General features: G+C 40.7%; 1 protein-coding gene across 5 annotated transcripts in view; it reads left to right on the top strand.

Annotated features, from left to right (window-relative positions):
• Window positions 1–20,000, top strand: part of LOC138014632 (DNA-dependent protein kinase catalytic subunit-like) — a 163,812-nt gene that overhangs the window by 72,326 nt on the left and 71,486 nt on the right. For all 5 annotated transcript variants that reach the window (XM_068861753.1, XM_068861758.1, XM_068861754.1 and 2 more), the window contains 14 exons: window positions 2,600–2,733; window positions 2,831–2,897; window positions 3,325–3,503; window positions 7,024–7,189; window positions 7,831–7,909; window positions 8,357–8,479; window positions 9,250–9,344; window positions 11,271–11,406; window positions 12,742–12,903; window positions 12,978–13,035; window positions 13,125–13,246; window positions 13,717–13,778; window positions 18,328–18,463; window positions 19,423–19,512. In XM_068861753.1, the coding sequence (XP_068717854.1) occupies window positions 2,600–2,733; window positions 2,831–2,897; window positions 3,325–3,503; window positions 7,024–7,189; window positions 7,831–7,909; window positions 8,357–8,479; window positions 9,250–9,344; window positions 11,271–11,406; window positions 12,742–12,903; window positions 12,978–13,035; window positions 13,125–13,246; window positions 13,717–13,778; window positions 18,328–18,463; window positions 19,423–19,512 (1,609 nt within the window). The remainder of the gene's footprint in view (window positions 1–2,599; window positions 2,734–2,830; window positions 2,898–3,324; window positions 3,504–7,023; window positions 7,190–7,830; window positions 7,910–8,356; window positions 8,480–9,249; window positions 9,345–11,270; window positions 11,407–12,741; window positions 12,904–12,977; window positions 13,036–13,124; window positions 13,247–13,716; window positions 13,779–18,327; window positions 18,464–19,422; window positions 19,513–20,000) is intronic.

Below are 20,000 nucleotides of genomic sequence, written 5' to 3'. Positions count from 1 at the left end.
GGCAGTCACAGCTGAATGCAACTACACATTAGGCCGAAATTCCTTTCAAGCAAGAATTTAACCGACATCCGAACAATTTTCTTTTACCCCTGTTAAATGCCATCAGGTGGAAGCTATTATTAAGAACATGGCCCCAAACAAAGCCCCTGGGATCGATAAGATACCTGTACGGATAATTAGGGACTGCCTTCAAGCCATTTCGTACCCTCTTACTTCAATAATCAACACCTCAGTTTTTACTGCTTGCTTCCCAAATGTGTGGAAAATTGCCGAGGTGAAACCAATACCCAAGGAAGGCGATCACGAAATAGCCAATAATAACAGACCTATATCACTTCTACCTATTCTATCAAAAGTGTGCGAGAGAGTGGCTCACAATCAGCTTATGGAATACCTAACTTCTAAAGGTCGCTTATCTACCAAACAAAGTGGTAACAAAGAGAAACACTCCACCAAAACCTCTGTGATTCAGACCACCGACATGATATTGAGTGCGATTGATAAAAAGCACTTGACGGCGGTAATTCTGCTCGACATGAGCAAGGCCTTTGACAGTATAGATCACAACTTGCTTCCTGTCAAGCTGTAGGACATCGGTGCCTCGCCTTTAGCTTTGCAGTGGTTTCGTAGTTATCTAACCGCTCCCTATCAGGTTGTCACGATTGGAACAGCATCATCGGAACACCTACACGTGGCCAGTGGAGTGCCTCAGGGGAGTATTTTAGGGCCACTCCTCTTTAACATTTATATGAATGATTTGCCATCAGTTCCACAACATTGTTCTGTCCAGTGCTACGTGGACGACACTAAGCTCTTGCTGTCTTTCCGGCTTCAAGATCAATCACGTATAGTCGCAGAAATAAATCAAGATCTTACAAGAGTACGTAACTGGTGTTTCGATAACCAGTTACAGTTAAACCCTGACAAGACCAAGCTCCTAGTTTGTGGCAGTAAGCATGGGGCCGCCAAAACCCGCAACTTCAAGCTTTCGTTCCTTGGAAAACAGCTTGCTCCAGTGGAGGCTGCCAGAGACCTTGGTGTTATATTGGACACAAGTTTAACTTTTGACGATCATGTCACTGCAACTGTCGCTTCTTGTATGTCGCGACTAGGCCAGATAAATCGTGTTAAACATTGTTTTGACAAACGCACTTTAATTATTATTATCAATGCGTTAGTTTTAAGTAAACTTTTTTATTGCTCTTCAGTCTGGAGCAATACTTCACAATCTAACATTGCTAAACTCCAAGCTGTTCAGAATTTTGCCTGTAGAATTGTTAGTGGGTCAAAGAAATACGATCATGTTACTCCCATTCTCAAACAACTCAACTGGCTCCCCGTGAAACAACACATGTATTATCGCGATTCAATTATGGCATTTAAATGCATGAATGGCCTTGTTCCGGGGTATCTATCTGATCAGTTCATTAAACGTTCATCAATATCAACACGCAAAACTAGAAACTCACAGCTGTTAAATATACCATTATTTAAAACCGCAACTGGCCAAAGATCATTTTACTATCGTATGGTATCTCTTTGGGACGCTCTACCTCAAGTAATTAAGTTAAGTCAATCGTTAGCTCAGTTTAAAACCTTGATAAGGAAAAGACTCTTAATGGATAGCTAGCTGAATTTATCCAATACCGCATTAGTATGGCATTTGTTTTTCTTAGCACATTTTAAATTTTATTCATATAGAATTATTTTATTGTATTTCATTGTTGTATTTGTATTTCACTGAAAAGCCCCTTGGGGACGTGAAATAAACGTATGTATGTATATGTATGTATGTATGTAATGTGCATCAATCCACGTAATTCTTGTAGGCAGATTGATGAATTGATTCGGGTTAAATGTGAACAAACACTGAAATCTTTGATCTTTGATCCAGGAAATTTATCACATTTAGAGTTGGGTCACCCAGAATGTAAACATTATGATTCAATGATAATGCTCTTGTGGTTGCAATGCTAAATTCAGAGTCAAAGCAACCTAGGTTAGTATTTGGTGGTCTATATGCTGTTCCAGAAGCTCATGATCTGAAAGCGTTTAACTCTGGTTCAGAGCTTGGGTTTTTTGAGTTTAAAGATTTCTTTATTCGGATGTAACATGGCTGGTGCATTTTCCTGCGTGTGCAGCTTCCATCCCCATCCCCAGGTAAAGAGTTGCAAGTTACATGCTTCAAGGTCATGTGCTTCTGGCTGTTCAAATAACCATCTACTGGCACTTTTTAACCTGAACTTAGAATAGTGTTCTGAACATTATTATTGTTAGTCTGAGTTAACGCAAAGTAAACCGGATGAAGAAGCTCTTCACTTTCTCTCTCTTGTAATGTGAGTAAAAAAGAAACTTCCCATACATGTCATTGTGCTTTGTGAAGTTGAGTGTCGAGTTCATTAGCAGGGCTGTCACTAACGGATCCCTTTGTTACTGCAAGCAACCCCTGGCTTCTTTAGAACAGACCACCCCTCCTCCCAGGGTGCTCGCTCCTTCACTACTTGGTGCCCCTCCTACTAATCAACTCAGCAACTTGAAATCTTAGTTTAAGCCTGTATTAGCCACCTAAAACTCATACAGATTACTTTTAATACTGCAGGGGATTCGGAACTTTGAATAGCATAACACTGAGTCATGTCATTCCTTGGCTTTTAAAACAATGTGGAAAGCCAAGCACAGAATGTCGACATCAATGCATGAGACTATTTTGCCAGTTAGCACCCCATGTGCCAGGTAATAACATCTTTAAAACGATTGTTTGGTTTTTGTGGTGGTACAAGATGTGCACATGTATTCATTTTGTTTTTTGTTGTTTGCTGACATTTACTAGGTGTTACCTCTGCAGCTGATTGGATACAGAAAACGTATGAAGATCACCAATCATTGTTTGTTCACAGGTACATATCCAAGAGCCTATATACAAAGCATTGCTTGTCCATTGCTCTGAGTTTCAAGCTTATGCAACTGTCAGTTGGCTTTTTTGTGAGAGAAACATACCTAATATTTATACACATTTGAGTGAATAATAATTACTGGGTGATTAGATGGAAAACAATAGAACTATTGATTGAGGTCAATAAAGGATTACACAACTATTGATTGGTAAAATAATAAGGCTTAAATTGTTTATAGACAATTAAAGATTATGTAGAAAAAAAAGTTGTTTTTTTGACAGCATTTGAAAAGAAGCTCGGGTCTCTTGTTTATTAGAGTGGATCTGTTGGTTCTGTGAACTTTTTCAGTGTGGGAGAGATTGCAATGGTTATATTTGCCCATGTATGCAGTGGTTCTGTTACCCAAAAATGTTTCTTTTTATTTCGGTAGGTTTGAAGGTGGAGGCGGAGGCCAAAACGGCATTGAGCTGTATCCAACTCTGTCACATATCGGGGGACCATTTTCCTTGAAAGAGACATTTGCATGGTTTGATTTCCTATTAGCAGCTCTAGATTGCTACACATGGAGCTTTAGTCAACGGCTACTTTTGCCAAGTCAAGTTTTTACAAGTAAGTTCAAAAACGTTGACTGACAAATGCAATTAAATTACAAGCACAGTATACAATTATGTTCTGCATTTTCTCCCGACGTCAGATAGGAGAATAAAAGTTCACTTCAGTATATTTGTTCATCCTTTTAAGGTATTGTATTGGTTGTACGAAAATACTTCCATAGCTGTATAGCTTGAACTGCATGATTGCATAAATAGATTGTTTCATCCCGATTGTCCTCTGAACTAAAACCTGCCTCATCTGCGGCCTTTTGGACGAACAAGAGCAGTTGTTCCAAGTTCCCGCAGCCGCCACATTGTTCAGTGTGCGCATGGTCACATTTGCTTTGCAATTGTTTGTCAGTTGAATCGCTAAGGACATACACACTACAGTGATCTGGTACACAGCTGTCTTTGCTGATGTGGACCTATGATGGACAAACATTTAACAAAACGAAACAAAACAATGTTTACTGTATGCACAAAATTTACCTCAACAAAGTCACTAGAACTTCAAAGCTATACAGTACACCCTGAACGCCACTTTCTGTGAACTCGATGACTTCTCTTCCATCTGAGATGTTTGGCGAGTGCTCTTCTTCATCCTTTCCCCTTAACACCACACCCGCTCCCCCTTCCGCCTATTAATAGAATAAAACTGTTGTTATATTCTTATCTTGTAATCCACCTTTAAATACAGTTTTCCCGCTTTCAGAGCGTCACATTTCTCCCTTTTCCTCTCTTGGTGGGCTCCAACATCAGTCACCTTGTCAACAACCACCGTGAGATCATCAAATGCATTTGCCCCCTCAGCTGCAAAGTAGTCTGGACCCTGTCTTCGTGACTGAAGCCTTGCACGCTGTCAAAATGCTCAGTATGGTCCTCTGGCTGAAAGTCTTGAAACCTGTTTCTTTGCCGAAGCTGATATACTGCTCACAGATCCGTTGTGGAATCTTCATCCTAATGACGTTAGGGGCTGCTATCATGCTTCTTGAGGAGAGACGAAGGGCTTTTTCGACAAATGGCAAATCTTGAACGATGTGTTGGCTGGTAATGAAAGTTAGAAAATGGTCTAGCTTTTCACAATCGATTCTTATTCTCTACTCCCAACGGTTCCATGGCCATACGGCCATAATTCGCGGCAGAACAGCAGTATCGTGTGAGGCCGGGAATAAATTTGGCGATAGCTTTGTATGTAACGGCCGTAGTCATAATTGACAGTATTTGCCGCCTTCTTTCCCAGCTTTCCGCACTGTCACAAGCCTCTGCGAGAGCTTCTAGAAGATCTCTCTCTGAGGATGCAATCGTTGGCTCTTTCCCCAGCCTATTGTTTACTGCTTTTGAGGATAAAATTGCTTGCCAGATATCGATGGTGTTTCAGGCGACACAACATTCAGCAGCGCTGCGACAGCGTCAGCAGTGTGGTTAATGTTACGCTGCCTCGTGCTATTGTGGGAACTGCTCCAGTCAAGCCAATTCTTGGGTCGGAATGTTTCTACCTTGCGTGCGACCAGGAACTTGTTGAGCTATATTTTTTTCACTTCAAGCTCATCAAGGCCAGCAAATGAAGACCACGTGCTTGAAGTATCTGTACTGGGGAAGTAGCGTGCATCTTGACCAAAGGTAAGCGCTTCTACGTTCTCGATCACTGCTATTGCTTTCCTACACAGGAAATAACGAGAGGTAAACAAGATTTTTTTTTTCCTTAAGTTGAATACCGTACAAGCTTGTCAACCACACCAAAACCACTGACAAAACCAAAAGCACATGCCGGTACTTCACAAACTCAATGCATTAGTTTAAGGAAAATTTGCCCTATTGTGTTGGGGGTAGATGCTATGTGTAGTTATTACTTCTTACCTGATCTGAGGCAGCGAACACTTTTATCTCTGGGGTCCTTCAGTTGACAGAGTAGTTTCTCTGACTATAACTTCTAAATCCGCATTATTTTGTAATCTTCTTCAGATGCTCCCAACATGGCGTGCATGTGGCTTAAGGACAGTGCCTACTAATTCAATTCCTACTTACTGAATATGCGGGAAAAACAGATCTTAACATTAAGTTTTATTGAAATCCAAAAATAAAATTGATTAGCCAAGAGATAGGAATGGAATTTGGGATAAAAAAAAAATGTGGTGTTGTGGTGCTGCAGCGAGGAAACTGTGTAAAAGTGAGGGTATTAAGTTGATAAATGGACAGACAATAAAGGAACTTGATGACACAGGTTACAAGTATCTGGGCATTGTAGAGCTGGACAAGTTCAAGGAAGGGAAATGAGTACTTAAGGCGGTTCCAACTTGTCATGAAATCTCAGCTCAGTGGTAAGAACAAGATCAAAGTAGCAAACACTTGGGCTGTGGTTAGGGTTAGGGTTAGGGTTAGCTCATGAGATATAGAGCAGAAACATTTAAATGGAATAAAGACGAACTTCAGGAAAGAGATAGGAAGTCCAGAAAAATCATGACAATGAATAAGAAGCTACACCCAAGAAGTGACGTTGCCAGAATATACTTACCCAGAAAGATGGGAGGAAGAGGCCTGATCAGTTGTGAGAGCAGTGTAGGGGAGAAGAGAATATCCTGAGCTGGTATGTGAGAAATAGTGAAGAGGCATTATTCAGGAAAGTTGGAGATAGCACTGTAGTCAACATCTCAGAGGCTGTGGACCCAAAGGAGTACAAAGTAAATGTAGCGAAGGAGAAGGAGAATGAATGGAAGTGGAAAATAATGTATGGGCAGTATTTGAGAGGAAAGGAAGGTATTGACTGGGATAGAACCTGGCAGTGGATCACAAAGGAGATTTGGAAGGATGTACTGAGGCCCTGATATGTAGCACCCAGGAACAAGCGTTGAGAATAAATTCTATGAGATTTCATATTGTTCACACAGCAGAATCCCCTTTTGGCAGAATGTGCAGACGTAAGGGAGAAATGTGGCCCATGTGGTGAGTGAGCATGGTAAGCTAGCGCAGACAGAATATAAAGGAAGGCATGATAATGTGGCGCAGTATATTCACTGGCAACTTTGTGGTAAATGTGGATTGGAAAGAGCCAATAGCTGGTATGAACAGAAGCTTGAGGGAGTGGTAGAAAGTGACAACTTCAAGATACTGTGGGATTTCACAGTCCAGTGTGATCGCAAAATCGAGGCAAGAAGACCAGACATTGTCTTTATGGATACATGTAAGAAGGAGAGAGAGGTTGTCATAATTGATGTTTCCTCCTGGGCAAAATTCTTGCGGAGGCAGCAATAATCATAATCATAATCATAATCATAATCATCATCATTATCATAATCATAATCATAATCATAATCATAGTCATCACAATAATAATCATAGTCGTAATCATAATAATTGGGTTTAGGAGATGATTACGTGTACCAAAATCGTCACACAGAGAATGCGTCTATAATGCTAAGGTCATTTATCAAGACACTACTCCTTTTGGGTTAGCCAATCAAAATTCCAAAAATGCAAAACCCATGGCTTAGTTATTAATAATGGAAGAAATATTAAAACTTTTTCTCTCCATCCCAAAGCTCCAAAGGATGGCAAGAAATCCAGTGTTCTCTTTGTGTCTTTAAATTTTTTCCTGACCAAGCTGGCCCTGTTTGGAATTACTGCTGCTAAAAATAGCTTCACCATGGGGTTATCCAGTGCCAAGGAGGAAGTATTTACCCCAAAGGAGTTTGATAGTTATAACAAGTAAGTAAATACAGTAACTGTAACGTATTAATACCTTAAGTTAGAGAGCGACTGGTCTTGTTTGTTCTTTCATGGCTGTGCTTGTTACAACAAGCATAATGTTGTGATTAACTGACTGTCGGGCCCAAACATAACTGGTGTGACCTAAACTACCTTAGATCTAATTTGGGTAATGCAAGCTGCCTTAAGGGTACTGTGAAACAGGTCTTTAGCGCAGTTCCTTGTGATGAAACAATCAGGTATTTTATTGGCTTTAGCGGAGTTGCAATCTATTTCGTTCTTCCACGATAAGTCCTTTGTGACCAATGCGTCCGGATCTCTTCACCTTCAGATGATAGTGCATGTTGAAGTAAAAATGCGTAAGCTGTTTTGTATACGATTTATGCCTAGCTTTTTTTGTCATTATTTTGTTTAAAAAATTCAAAATGTATTTGATACCCCAGGTTATTGATCTCTCCCCTTGATAAGCAGCAGGCTCATGAGCAGCAGTTTACAGTACACAAGTCAACTTCACCAACTTGTTTGTTAACACCATCAAAAGGCAAACTTGTTCCTGCTTGCCATTGGCATTTACATGGCTCTGTCAGGTCCTGCTTACATTGAACTTACTAGTAGTGTTGCTTTCTTCTGTGTTTTTGCAGGGCGAAGTGCACTGTGATAGTTCGGATTATGAACTTTTTAACAGTGCTACTTCAAGTCTCAACTGGAGAAACCTTCAAGGTCTGTGTAGCAGATTATAACAGCTTAGAATAGATTACTTTAGTTGTCATTAAAAAAAATTCAAAAGTAAATTTAACCCAAATTAACAACAGTTACTGCCAGTAATAAGATGGGGTCAAAGTGTATAGTCCAATCCAGAGAGGAAGCAAGTCATGCAGTTTACTGAACTGTGCTGCAGACGATGGTCCACCAAATTGACCACTCATACAACTACTGTAGCATGCATAGTTGTTATTTATGATAACAAAGCATTCTTTGAGGGCATTATTTTGTTTTTTATTGTTGTTCTATGAGACTCCATGGTGTCATCATCCATCCATCCATCCATACATACATACATACATAATTTTATTTGATAACGCAGGTTAAAAATTTTCGCAACTTTACAGCTGATGTGGACCTGTCCATCTTTAATTTTACCCTAATAACAAAAAGACAACTCAACAGATTTTACCTGCTGAAGTTTGGAATGAGAGCCTTTTCAATGTTGTACTCAGCTGTGTCATTGAACCAGGTGTGGTAGGATTCAACGTGGGAGATATTGAAGTTGTTGAAAAACTTCCAGAGCAGGTTTGGTGTAATCATTTCCCTCCCTAGGTAGCCTAGATAGCAGCTGTTAAAAGGGGAGAGAAAGAGGGAGGCAGAGTGAGAGCTGAAATGGAACACTCTTCCTCCCCCTTTCCCTCCCCTTTTAGAGCTTGCTACACAGGCTGTTCCCTATGAAAACTTTGTCTCTTCTTGTTTATTTATTGTAGTCATGGTTTTCACTTTTTTTAGTTAAATATTTCTGTGTTTGTGTCTGTATACACATACATAAGACACATAGATATAGATGTACATACATGTATGTATTGGCATTGTGATATCAGATATTCATCCTCTTGAACCTGGGACACATTGGGAAAATAAATAACTGGCAGTGCTAATCACCCTTTTCTTGCAGTCTTGGGGACTGAATTGAAAAAGGGTGCAACTTGGATATCGGGCTGAAAGCATACGAAGGCACCTCTGGCAGCCGCTGTATAGTCCATGTTTGATATCAGAGCACAGCACCACAGCCAGATTTAAGTAGCTGTGAGTCGATTTTGATGAGTGAGGAAAACCGGAGTACCTGGCGAAAACCCTCGAGTCAGGTTGAGATTGACTGAAACTCAGCCCACATGCAAGCCAGGGCCAGAGTTGAACCCCGGGTACCAGTGGTGGGAGGCCTGATAGTTAACCACTAAGCCACCCTGACAACCAAAAAAGAAGTGCTTTCAGTGCTACATTAACCGCTCTCTCTGTTCTTGTTTCTGAGTGAGTAGTACAAATTTTCATTTAATTGATTCATTTCTCTTAAGACTGGAGCATTATGTAAGATGTTGGCAGAGAAACTTCCTGGACAGCATCTAGTGTCCTTAAAAGAAAGCACAAGAAAGAAAATTGCTCTTGGAAGGTACTAATTTATTGTATCTTTTGGCTGTGGTTTAGTAAAACATAAACAAGTAAAATTAGCGATAGAAAAGAACGACGTTTCGGTGACATCCTGACACCATTTTCAAGTTCAAATGCAAGGGAATAAACTGTGAGTACATTGCTCGCTCAATAGTAACGTACTTCTAATAAATATGCAAGATCACGCAAATAGTTTTGCTTGAATTGAGTCCGACTGGACATTGAGAGATGGTGTTAATTCTCTAATTAGCATCATTTCATGCACTAACGTATTCATGCACTTCTCGACAACAGAAAAATTTCTGTCAAGGTCTTTCGGGATAATACAGTGTTGTTAATTAGGTGTTTGCCAATGGAAGAGGACTGTTTCATGTGTTCAGCCACGCATTGGTGCAGGTGCCTGAGAGTATAGCCTACATAACTTGCATTGCACAAGTCATATTGAAGTTTATAAATTACACATTGTTGGTTAACAATAGGGTTTTTTTCGCATGCACTTTTATCTCTCGATGGATCTTATTGCTGACAAAAACCGGTTGAATGACTGTTTGGGGTCTTCAGGCTCAGGTCTTTCAGCTGCCGAATCCTGGTCTTTGAAGGGCAGGACTATTCGGACCATCGGGCTCTCTTTTGGGGCAGGTATTGCTTGCGGGTCTTCAACTTCAGAGGCAACAAAACGACCTGACTGTAGAGTTGACAAGGTGTTGTGGATATTTCATCCGGGAGAACGCTGCCCTCAAACGGTCACATTCTTCAGAAAAATAAGACCAACGCGATGATAAGCAATATGCACGGCCAAGCATGGTTTTATATCATCATATCATATATCTTTATTTACCCTTGGATTTTTAGAGTAGCTTGGTGTAGTTAATTTCTCCGAGCATTTACCCTCCCAACCATGATACATCACAGAAGACAGACCACAACACCGGGAACTACGTGCCCTACTCTTTGCGACAAGTGTGTGGGTTCTTTTACGTCCCACAGGATTATGAACATTGAAGGGTTGTGAGACGGGACCTCCGGCTTATCGTCCTTATCCGAGAAGACTAGAGAGTCTAACCATTTGCAGATGTAATTACAAAGGCAGCACTTTCTCCTCAGTTATTTAAAGACCCTGAGTGTTGGTCTGGCCGGAGTTGAACTCACGACCTCCCGCGTGACAGCCCGGTGCTCAAAAGTCCTTGTTTATATCGCATGTCGACATCCCTCTCTGGTAGTGGAGCAAAAGACCCGTCGAAGAAATTTAGCTGCTGATGTTGTGTCAGGCGTTATAGTTAATGTGTCGTCAACGTATCTCTTGTAAAATAAAGGCATTTTTCCTTCTAGCACCAGAGTTTATTCTATTGCATTTGAACTTGAAAATGGTGTCACGATGTCACCAAAACGTCGTTGTTTTCTATCACTAATGTTTTCTTGTTTATGTTTTGGCTGTGTAATGTTTTTTCCCTAGTGCTAGTTTTCTACCCATATAAACCCTATGGGCGTTAGCCCTACTAATGGAAATGGCCCCATCCTAGGACAGACGTCAGAGAAAAATTCTAACCAGGGTGGGAATTGAACCCATAACCTTCAGGTTAGATCACCGCTGCTCTACCCACTGGGGTACAAGGTCAGAGGGGAGAAGGTCGTGGGAATTTAAGATGTCAATGTCACGGCAATGAATATGTGTAAGTACAAGGAGGGGTTACGTTTTTGCAAACATTGGCAGTGTGGCACTTATATTTCAAACGGACTTGACTATAATTAGAGGGAAATGTGAAGTGCTAGTTTTCTACTCATAAAGCATGTGGGTGTTAGCCCTACTCATGGAAATGGGCCCACACAAGGACAGAGAAAAACTCTGACCAGGATGGGAATTGAACGCACTGCCAAAAACGTAATCCTTCCTTCTACTTTTGATGAAATCGTTAAAATTTGTCTACAGCCACTGTAATCTGTTCGATCAACTTCCACTGCCTCTGTGTGGCCCTCGAGAAGCTGAAGTGGATCATTTGCGTCTTGGCCTTCTGGTGCAAGGATACCAACAGCTCCATTCTGCTGGCCTGCTCTTGCCAGCTCTTGTATGTTAATACTCTTTAACAAGTTGTAAATATATTGTTACCGAAACCCTGCAAACTCCATCTACATGTATTGTATACATGTTGCTTCCCTTTCAGAGTAAATGCTACAAATGACACAATAATGGGAATAGAGTAATTAGTCCCAACTGATTAGAAGTAGGCAATTTGCTTGTAAGAGGCCAAGAGGTCAACCAGGACAACTCCATTTGGTGGTGTTCACACATTCAAATAAAGGACAAATGGAACATCTTTCCTTGTTTTCAATTTATGTGGCTTTGAAAGTGATGATGGCCATTTCATCTTTTTGTGGGTTCCCCTCTTATGAGGTTTTGAAATCTATTACCAGGAAATGCTTTTTTCGGTATTCATGTCATTTTCATCATCATGATTTTATTAATTTAAGATACAGATTACGTTGATAATCCTGCACAACCTACAGGTAGCAGTGCTAATCGAGGCGGGTTTGCGCTTTTAAATCAGATGTGATTATCATTAACTTAAAAAGTTAAACAAAACAAAAGGAATAGAAGAAAGGAGAGAGAGAAAAACAAATAAAGAAAGAAGTGCGCAATGACAATAAAGTAATTACTACACATTACATCAAGTTATAAATTAGTTAATTTAACTTACCTATTTCGCCATCTTCAAAAGGATTGTGGGTGCTTCAACATGTGTCCTCGGCATTAAAAATAGCAAATATAATTTCTCGTGGTTTCCTGGAGAAGAAGACCTAGTTTTATAGGGCCGAATTAAACTTGACTTTCTAAAGAGTCTAAAAACATTTTAAGGAGCATATATTACTGATTCTTTTTCTTTAATTTCCGGCAATCTGACGATTTTTAAGTTAAACTTGTAACTGTACTCTTTTATTACCTCTACAGCTTGGCCAATAGCATCAATCTTTTCAATCAGTTCATCCAGGCGAGAATGAGCTTGCTTTGATTCAGCTGTCACTTGAGCTTGAAATAGAATAAGTTTATCATATCCCTTACTTAAGAATTCGTGACTTTCTCTGATGGTGGAAGGATCAGTATTGACAAGTCCCGACGAAGATAACGGTTGCATTTGATCAAATTTCTCCTTACGTTTTTTCATCGTTCCAGATGAGGATTCCAGTTGGACTTTTAGTGATTGGTTTTCTTTTTTAAGAGCAGCAACTGATTCCGGCATTATGTTATTATCAATTAAAATAAAGACTAACAAAAAGCGGAAGAGATTATAGAGCTTTTAAAGAGACGAAAGACTGAATAACAATGGAGCCAAAATTTATTGTCCATCCTGGCCAATCCACGTGACCAGTTCTTTCTTTTTATTATTTATCTGATTTTTATTCAGGCTGAGAGTACCCCGGAGCAGTTCTCTGCCAAGCTTTTGTCAGCAGTGTATGAGGGAGTCAAGTTCCCCAGCAATGTTTCTTCATCAGTGATAAATCTTACTCCAGGGTCACACCAGCTTGCATGTAAATTGCTGGATTTGGCATTTGACCTTGGCTTGAAGGTTTGTCTTTGATTAGGGCAGCCTTATTACTTTCCTTGCAATCTGACTGATGTTACACTTGGTTACTATTGCAGCACAGCACGTTAATGGAGTACATTGTGCAAGAGTCGAAGATTCATTCCAAACATTCAGGTCTTTAGAGCTGTATCTTTGTAACGTGTTATTTCATACAGTGGTAAATGACAATTTCATGCGAGTGATTTTATTGTCTTTTCTTACAGATTCTTCACTTGGTCTTTTATTCTACATAACTTTCCAGACAAGCATTAATGGGTTTTTCATCAGACAACCAAATAAGCACCTGGTTCAAATTCTTTCTAAACCTTTATCACATCCATTTTTGGTGAGAAAAATCATTGTTCCTCCCTAAACGTAGAGCTCTTCCAGTGTTAAGAAATATTTTCTTCCATGGACTATCATTTTATTCACAACAAGTTTTATTTTATGCGAAAAGAAAGAGCTAATCTAGCGGGCCAGGAGAGTAAAAGCAAGCAAGAAACTGCTGAATTATGTGAACATTTCAGGTACATCGGGGAAAAAAAGAGAGGAAAGGAAGGAAGGCAAACAATGATTAAAATCAAAACTAATTGAAGCATGTGATCATGTACAGGCAAAATCCTTTGAAATCGTTCACGGTGTTAATTCGACCTTTATTAACACGTTTGATAAAACAAGAAAATTTCGTCTTTCACTCTCCCACCGACGCAGCACCACAGTTTCTTTAGAAACTAGAAATTTGTAATGATACAAGAGTTTGTTATAATTCCGAGATGACTGGTTAAGGCCCGTGTTATTTGATTTTTTTTTTTTTAGATTTCGTGCATGCTGAATGGAATTCTTGATCATGTTATCAGAGATGGAGTGCTAAGAAAAAGGTTTTGAATTGTAAAACGCACCTACACCTGTAACGTAGACTTAGGCATGATTGGGATTTAGATTTAAAATGTCTGAAGCTTGGTAGAAGGGTCAATAAAAGATTGAGCTGATCGTAAGTGATATCATGTGCCATTCAGTTCCCAGGAAATTTATTGCCTCTCAAACGGGTTTGGGAGAAAAGTATGACTGTCTTTAAAACCTTTACTTAGTTTTTATAAGTGAAGAATCACTTTTGCGAATAAGACCTCCACACTTCTGTGCATCCCTCCCCTGTCTCTTACACAAGCTCCCACTTGTTCCCACGACCCAGGTCCTGCCTGTGATCCCTCCTTTCTACCGCCCTGCACCACATTGTTCTAGGGCTCCCAATGTTAGCTTTCCATCAGGGATCAAATGACAGTGCTGTGACTCAGTGATATCTTGTCTGCGTATGCTGTGCACGTCCAAGCCACTCCCGGCATCTTCTCTTCAAAGTTATTTATCCTTTCTTGCCCTTATAGCTTGTTCAACTCATCGTGGGATACCTCATACAGGTAGTAGATACGCATAATTCTCTTGAAGCACTTTTTTATTGGAATGAGTCCAAATTCATGTCATAATCGTATTCTGACTAAAAAAAAGTTTTGGAAATAAAGATAAGCTCCTTCAAGAAAAGCCACTCTTATTAAAAATATATATGCAGATAATATCAGTCAAAAAAAACAAACAAATTAAAATTACGAAATTCTGGCGGTCACATTCACGATTCTAATGTCTGTGTCCTGAAGGTCTACATTCCTTCTTCCTCCTCTGGAACCTCTAAGGCAGAGGAGAGCTGAACGGAGGATAGCAAACGATACTTTTGCTCTTAGCCAGGACACGGTGCTGGCGTAGCCCTCTACCTTCTTAATGGCGAGTAGTTCAGCTAATCTGTTGTGGTATCTCTTACATTCCTCGGCCATTCCGCCTGTGGTAGTAAAAACAAGTGGCGTAAAGGTTCCTTGCTCCACCTCCATCACTCTGCTTGCATATTGGCGTTTTTTTCATTCTCGTGTTGCCTGTAGATTTCCTTGGGGCTTAGATCTCTGTAAGAACCTGCATTAGGGTGACAAACCCTGACATCAAAGAATGCAGTCCTCTGCCTCTCCCAGAAGCCATGAGCGTTAATATCTAAACGTGCATCAGGAGCTCTGTTGGCACCTCTGTTCAAGGACTCTCCATTGATTTCCTGAAGGACCGGCTCTATTTCCACATCATTACATACCATGCTCAACATCTCTGCTTCCAGGTCGCGAAGCTCATTATGACGCTGTATTATAAACCTGCCACGTTGGCATACCATTGCATGATCTACATTGAACTGGTCCTCGCACACGCACACTTTTGGTGTATTGGTGATTTCCCAGTTGTATCTCAACTTGATCGCACCCCTGAATTCTCTCTTATTTAGATTGAAGTTCAAATCTTCGATGGGAATTACTGTCAACCACTTCGATGCTCCCTTCTCCGTGGCTAGCTCTACAGCTCGCTTGGTTCTTGTCAGCAGAGAGGTCTTGACCCATTCTAGCGTCTCATCCTTCTCCTTACGCGCGCTTATTTGCAGCGGTCTTACTTCTGACGCATCTGGGGTCTGATGCACTTGCTCCACAATTTGCCTTACTAGGGAACCTGTGACCCTGACTGAAGCCTCATATTCTTTTTTTGGGTTAGGCTCTCGCTGGATCTATAAGCCCAAGCCCTCCCAAGCACACAGGAAGCGCTCGGTTTCAGTTATTGCGTGGTTTGTAATAGCTGGTATGAGAACTTTGGTTATCACACGCTCTAAAGGCCCTAACAAGTCGGTAATATCGGGCAGTGTCCTTATAAAATAGGTCCATCGGTGCCGTAGCCCAAAAGTGAACGCTGCGTAGCTCGCCTGAGGTTGTGATATGGCGAACTCTGCAAGTTTGGTGACCTGGTTTACCCAGTCTTCTGCTTTCTCGCCCACAATCTCTTCAAGAAATGACCTCGACCAAGAACTGCACCTAGATGCTTGTGGCATTCAAAAGTTAAGTGATGTTAATCGCTGTGTCGCCGAATACCTGCATAGCATCGTGTTCTTTATCAGGTTTAATGATCAACCACCACTTTTTTGCATTAGGGAAGTACCCTAATGCCAGACCACTCTCTGATAGTTCGTCCCACAATTTCCGCACAGTGGGAACCACTTCCCACTGCATCGTCAGCAAACCAACACTGTTTAGCTGCGCTTGAGACGTGTAGATGCGTTATCAGTGGCTGGAGACTAATGGTGTACCTGCTCATAGCGAGAGGGTCCCCCTGTGTGGTGCCTTCCACTGATTTAAGTTCTTGGCCGCCTGTAATAAAGAGCCTCGCAGGCTGTCTGTAGGTGTTAATCGCATAAGTAGCTGTGGTTGGACATAGCACTCTGGTATTGTGCAACGCAGTAGCTCTATTCAGGGCCGGGTTGTTCGAAAGCAGATTAACCTAGTCCAGGATTAGCGTAAACTTTGTTTCACATTTTCCACTTTTTGGTGAAAGTTTCTTTTGCTTATTTTTGTTTTTCAAGATTGACTTCTTCTAATGTAATGTTTTGCCGAATATCGGCATTGAAAAGCATTTGGGAGTAGAGAAATAAACTCCTTGGTTAATTTTCATTCTGGGATTAGCGTTAATCGGGTTTTCAACAACCCGGCCCAGGGCATTAAAGGCATTTGAGGCGTCAACAAGAAGAACAGCGTCCGTGTCACCAGTGTCGAAAATATTGCGCATTGCATGAATGGCAGCCTCACTCCCACTTTTATGGCCTTGCACCAACAACATTTGGTTTTGTTACTCTCATCACACACTTCGCAATTATCCTCCGTATTACTTCACCAACCCCAATCGGCCGGACCGCGCCCTCTCCTTTGTCAAGTGGAATCAGACGATTGGCTATTCTTGCCTCGGTGCTAAGACGGTCAATATATTCTCTGCACAATCGTCCGGTCCTTGTAGCTATAGCTCTACCCAGATCTCACCCAGCTTTCTTGCAAGATTTGCACGCAAGTATTCTTCTAAAGCCATTGGCGTCTACACCCGAAGGTCCACCAGAGCCTTTAGTCCTTACAGCAACATCACAAACTATCTCCCCATTGATCTGGTAGTACACTGTACCTGGAACTTCTTCGATTGGTCCAAAGAGTAGAGAACCTAGGGAGGCGTGCTGTGCCACAGGGTGCTTTTTCTTAAGTTGTCTCATGACGTTGTCGCTCAAGGGCAGAATACCCCCGCCGTCTCCATCGCTGACGTATCCCAAGGCTGAGTTAATTTTGCCTGTCATGACAAGGTTTGCAAAAACGCTTGCTTTATTGGGTGGATCAGCTCTACGGGAGTTGGTAAGACGCCTTTGGATGATCCGCCTTTCACGCACTAGGACATCTATTTCGCCCTCTTTCCACAGTGCCAGACGTTTAGCTAAGCACTCTTGGTGCTCCTTCGCCTTAGATTTCTGGCTCTGTTTTTGTAACCCAACAGCGAGGAGGACAATAGCTGCTTTAAGGGCGATGTGTTGCATTTCTGAGTCATTGTTCCAATCGTTTATGTGCTGTGTTAATTTATCAATGAACTCTTTTCCTGTTTTCCCATGGGGGACAAGAAAAGTGATCTTCCGCCATTTTGTAATCTCGTTATAGGCATTGTCAATGGTCGATGTGTTCACTGTTATTGTTCTTCCATCGCAATGTCGGCCCCAAATAAATGAAGATGGCTTGTTAATGGCTTTTTATTCCAGCAAGCTCCCTGGCATGCTGTCCGACGCATTTTCAAAAGTTGAGTAATCAAGCTCCTCTGTCAGCCCCTTTGGGGGTTGTAATGTAGATGTATGCAAATCCAGTATCGACTGATTATGATTTTGGCTTTGCTGGTCGCCATTGTTTTGATTTCGATTGTCATGTTGCACTCCCCAAGAAATCAAGTTATTCACAATATTAGACGTGGTCTGAGTTGTGTCGAAGGCAGATACTGACAAACCAGTCGCTCTCAAAACATTTACACTAGTATGGAATAAGCCCTTCTGATTCCTTTCCAGCCGTGAAGCTTGATCTCTCAGATTTTGCCCTTTAAAACCAAGATGTTCATATCCTTTCTCGTTCCATAGTTCCTTCATAATCTCGATGTAACCCTTCTTCCTGCCATTGATATTACACGGCGCATTATCAGATGCAGCCAAAGCCTGTTCTTGTCGTTTACACTCCCTGTTCATTTGTTCAGTCCATTTCACCTTTGGTTTCCTCCCAGAGTGGCGACTATTATGTCTTTACAATTTGCATTTGGGGATGAAAGTAAAAAGTAAAATAACTCTCAAGAAGAAGACTTAAGACCGGTACATCTGTCTGCCATCGCCATCGCCATCATCATCATCATCATCATCATCATAATAATTACATAAGTATGGCACATTTTTTTATTTGTTTTTCCCTTCTTTTAGCTTAATGGTGTATTGAATAGTTCACATAGGAGTGAGCTTCCTGATATGTTGATGTATCATTGTTGTTTGTATTTCTTCGAAATTTGTTTTTGTTTTTGCAGATACGGATCCAGCATTGTAGGAATTATTACATGCAATTGGTCCAGCCTTGATTTCTGGCAGAATGAGAAGCCTTCCAATGACCTTAAGGAAGGGTTGCTAGTGATTCTGAAAAAAGTGCTTATGTTAGATCCAAAGGTGAAGAGTTAATTTCGGTTTTGACTCTTAGCCATTAAACTATTGTAGAAGTCTTTGTGAATTTGTTTCCCTGAGCAAAAATTTGTTGAAGATTTGCTAATCTATTCTCCTCAAGGTGAATGGTTAAAATTCATAATAGTGATCTTAGGGTTAGGGTTAGGGTTAGCAACCGGAAGTTAGCTGTTTTCTCCTTATACCTGTCTTCACACAATCACATTTGTTCATATATGATCCATTTCATATATCATTTCATTGTTAATCACATTTGTGTTGCTGAGTATCATTTCTCTATTAGAGACGATCAGTTTCAACAACTTTGACAGCCTACTGTCCTGGCATGCAATATATCCACCTCCAGCTGCCGTTCATGGCTCAAAAACGTCATGTGCTTAATCTTCCAAATAATTTTATATGAACAATATAGTTTTGTTCAACCATCGCACCATGGTAGGTGTTAAAACAAGAAAACTAAAACTCTTTGCGCACAAAAATGGCGGGTTAGTGTTAGGTGAATTTGGTACCCTTCTGGCTGGATGTGTGCATGGCATCTCAGTTGTAGCCTTCCATATAAGCTCCCAGGTACTGTGAGACTTGGTGAAACCGTGTAATACGTATTTCCAACCTATACCTCACCTAGAAAAAGGACATGCATGGTGTGAAACGAACTGGACACATTAGGATCAAAATGCATGCTTGCTGGCAATGACTAACAAAAAAATTCCCAGAAATTTTCGGAGGGAGTCCTTACATGATTTCAAAAAATAGAGTACACAATTGGTCTTCCAACCATGGAAAACAATAAAATATATTATTTGAATCAACTCAACTTCAAATATATATTTTTTTAAATTAGAAGTTTGGTTGAGTGCAATTAATTCTTAATTGCAGGCGCGTGCAGGCGCATGTAAAATGCTTTTGCTTTCATTCTTAATCATCATGTTTTTTCATTTATCCTGCAGTTACCAGATCCAACCCAATCATTTTTTACAAGCTTATTTGACACATTCTTATGTTTCTTAAGAGACAACTCAGCAACTCAGGCATTTAAGGTAAGCTCTGCTAAATGCTTCTTGAGATTAGTGCCAGGAAACAAAAGAAATGCAAGAATTACGAAGTAAATAAAGGTGCAAGTGACTTAGGCTTCTAGAGATTGAACTTTTTGCAAGAAAGGAAAAGGAATTTCACAAGATTTGGCAAGGTATGTTTCAACTGTAAACTTATTCCAGAATTCAAATCCGTTTTCTCCCAAAATTGTTCCTGAGTTTTGATCCTCCTGAAAAAAACCCTGTTGTTGTTAATTAGTAGGGATTTGGAAAGTCAGTTGTGCAAACATGACTCTCTTGACGTTCTTGTGAACAATGTGGTTACTCAAAGAGCACTCCATAGTTTCTGTTTTAATGAAAAAAGTCTCCCTCCCTCTTTTTAGGTGTTATGCACGTTTAGGTAAGGTGGCAAATCGTTCAGTGTGATTTGGACCAATGACCCTTGAGGTCAAGAGTGCAAAACAGATTGTGAAGTAAAATCGAAAATAAACCCG

The sequence above is a fragment of the Montipora capricornis genome, chromosome 8 (genome assembly GCF_036669925.1).
Source record: "Montipora capricornis isolate CH-2021 chromosome 8, ASM3666992v2, whole genome shotgun sequence".
NCBI classification, from domain to species: domain Eukaryota; kingdom Metazoa; phylum Cnidaria; class Anthozoa; order Scleractinia; family Acroporidae; genus Montipora; species Montipora capricornis.
This window is presented reverse-complemented; position numbering and strand designations above follow the sequence as displayed.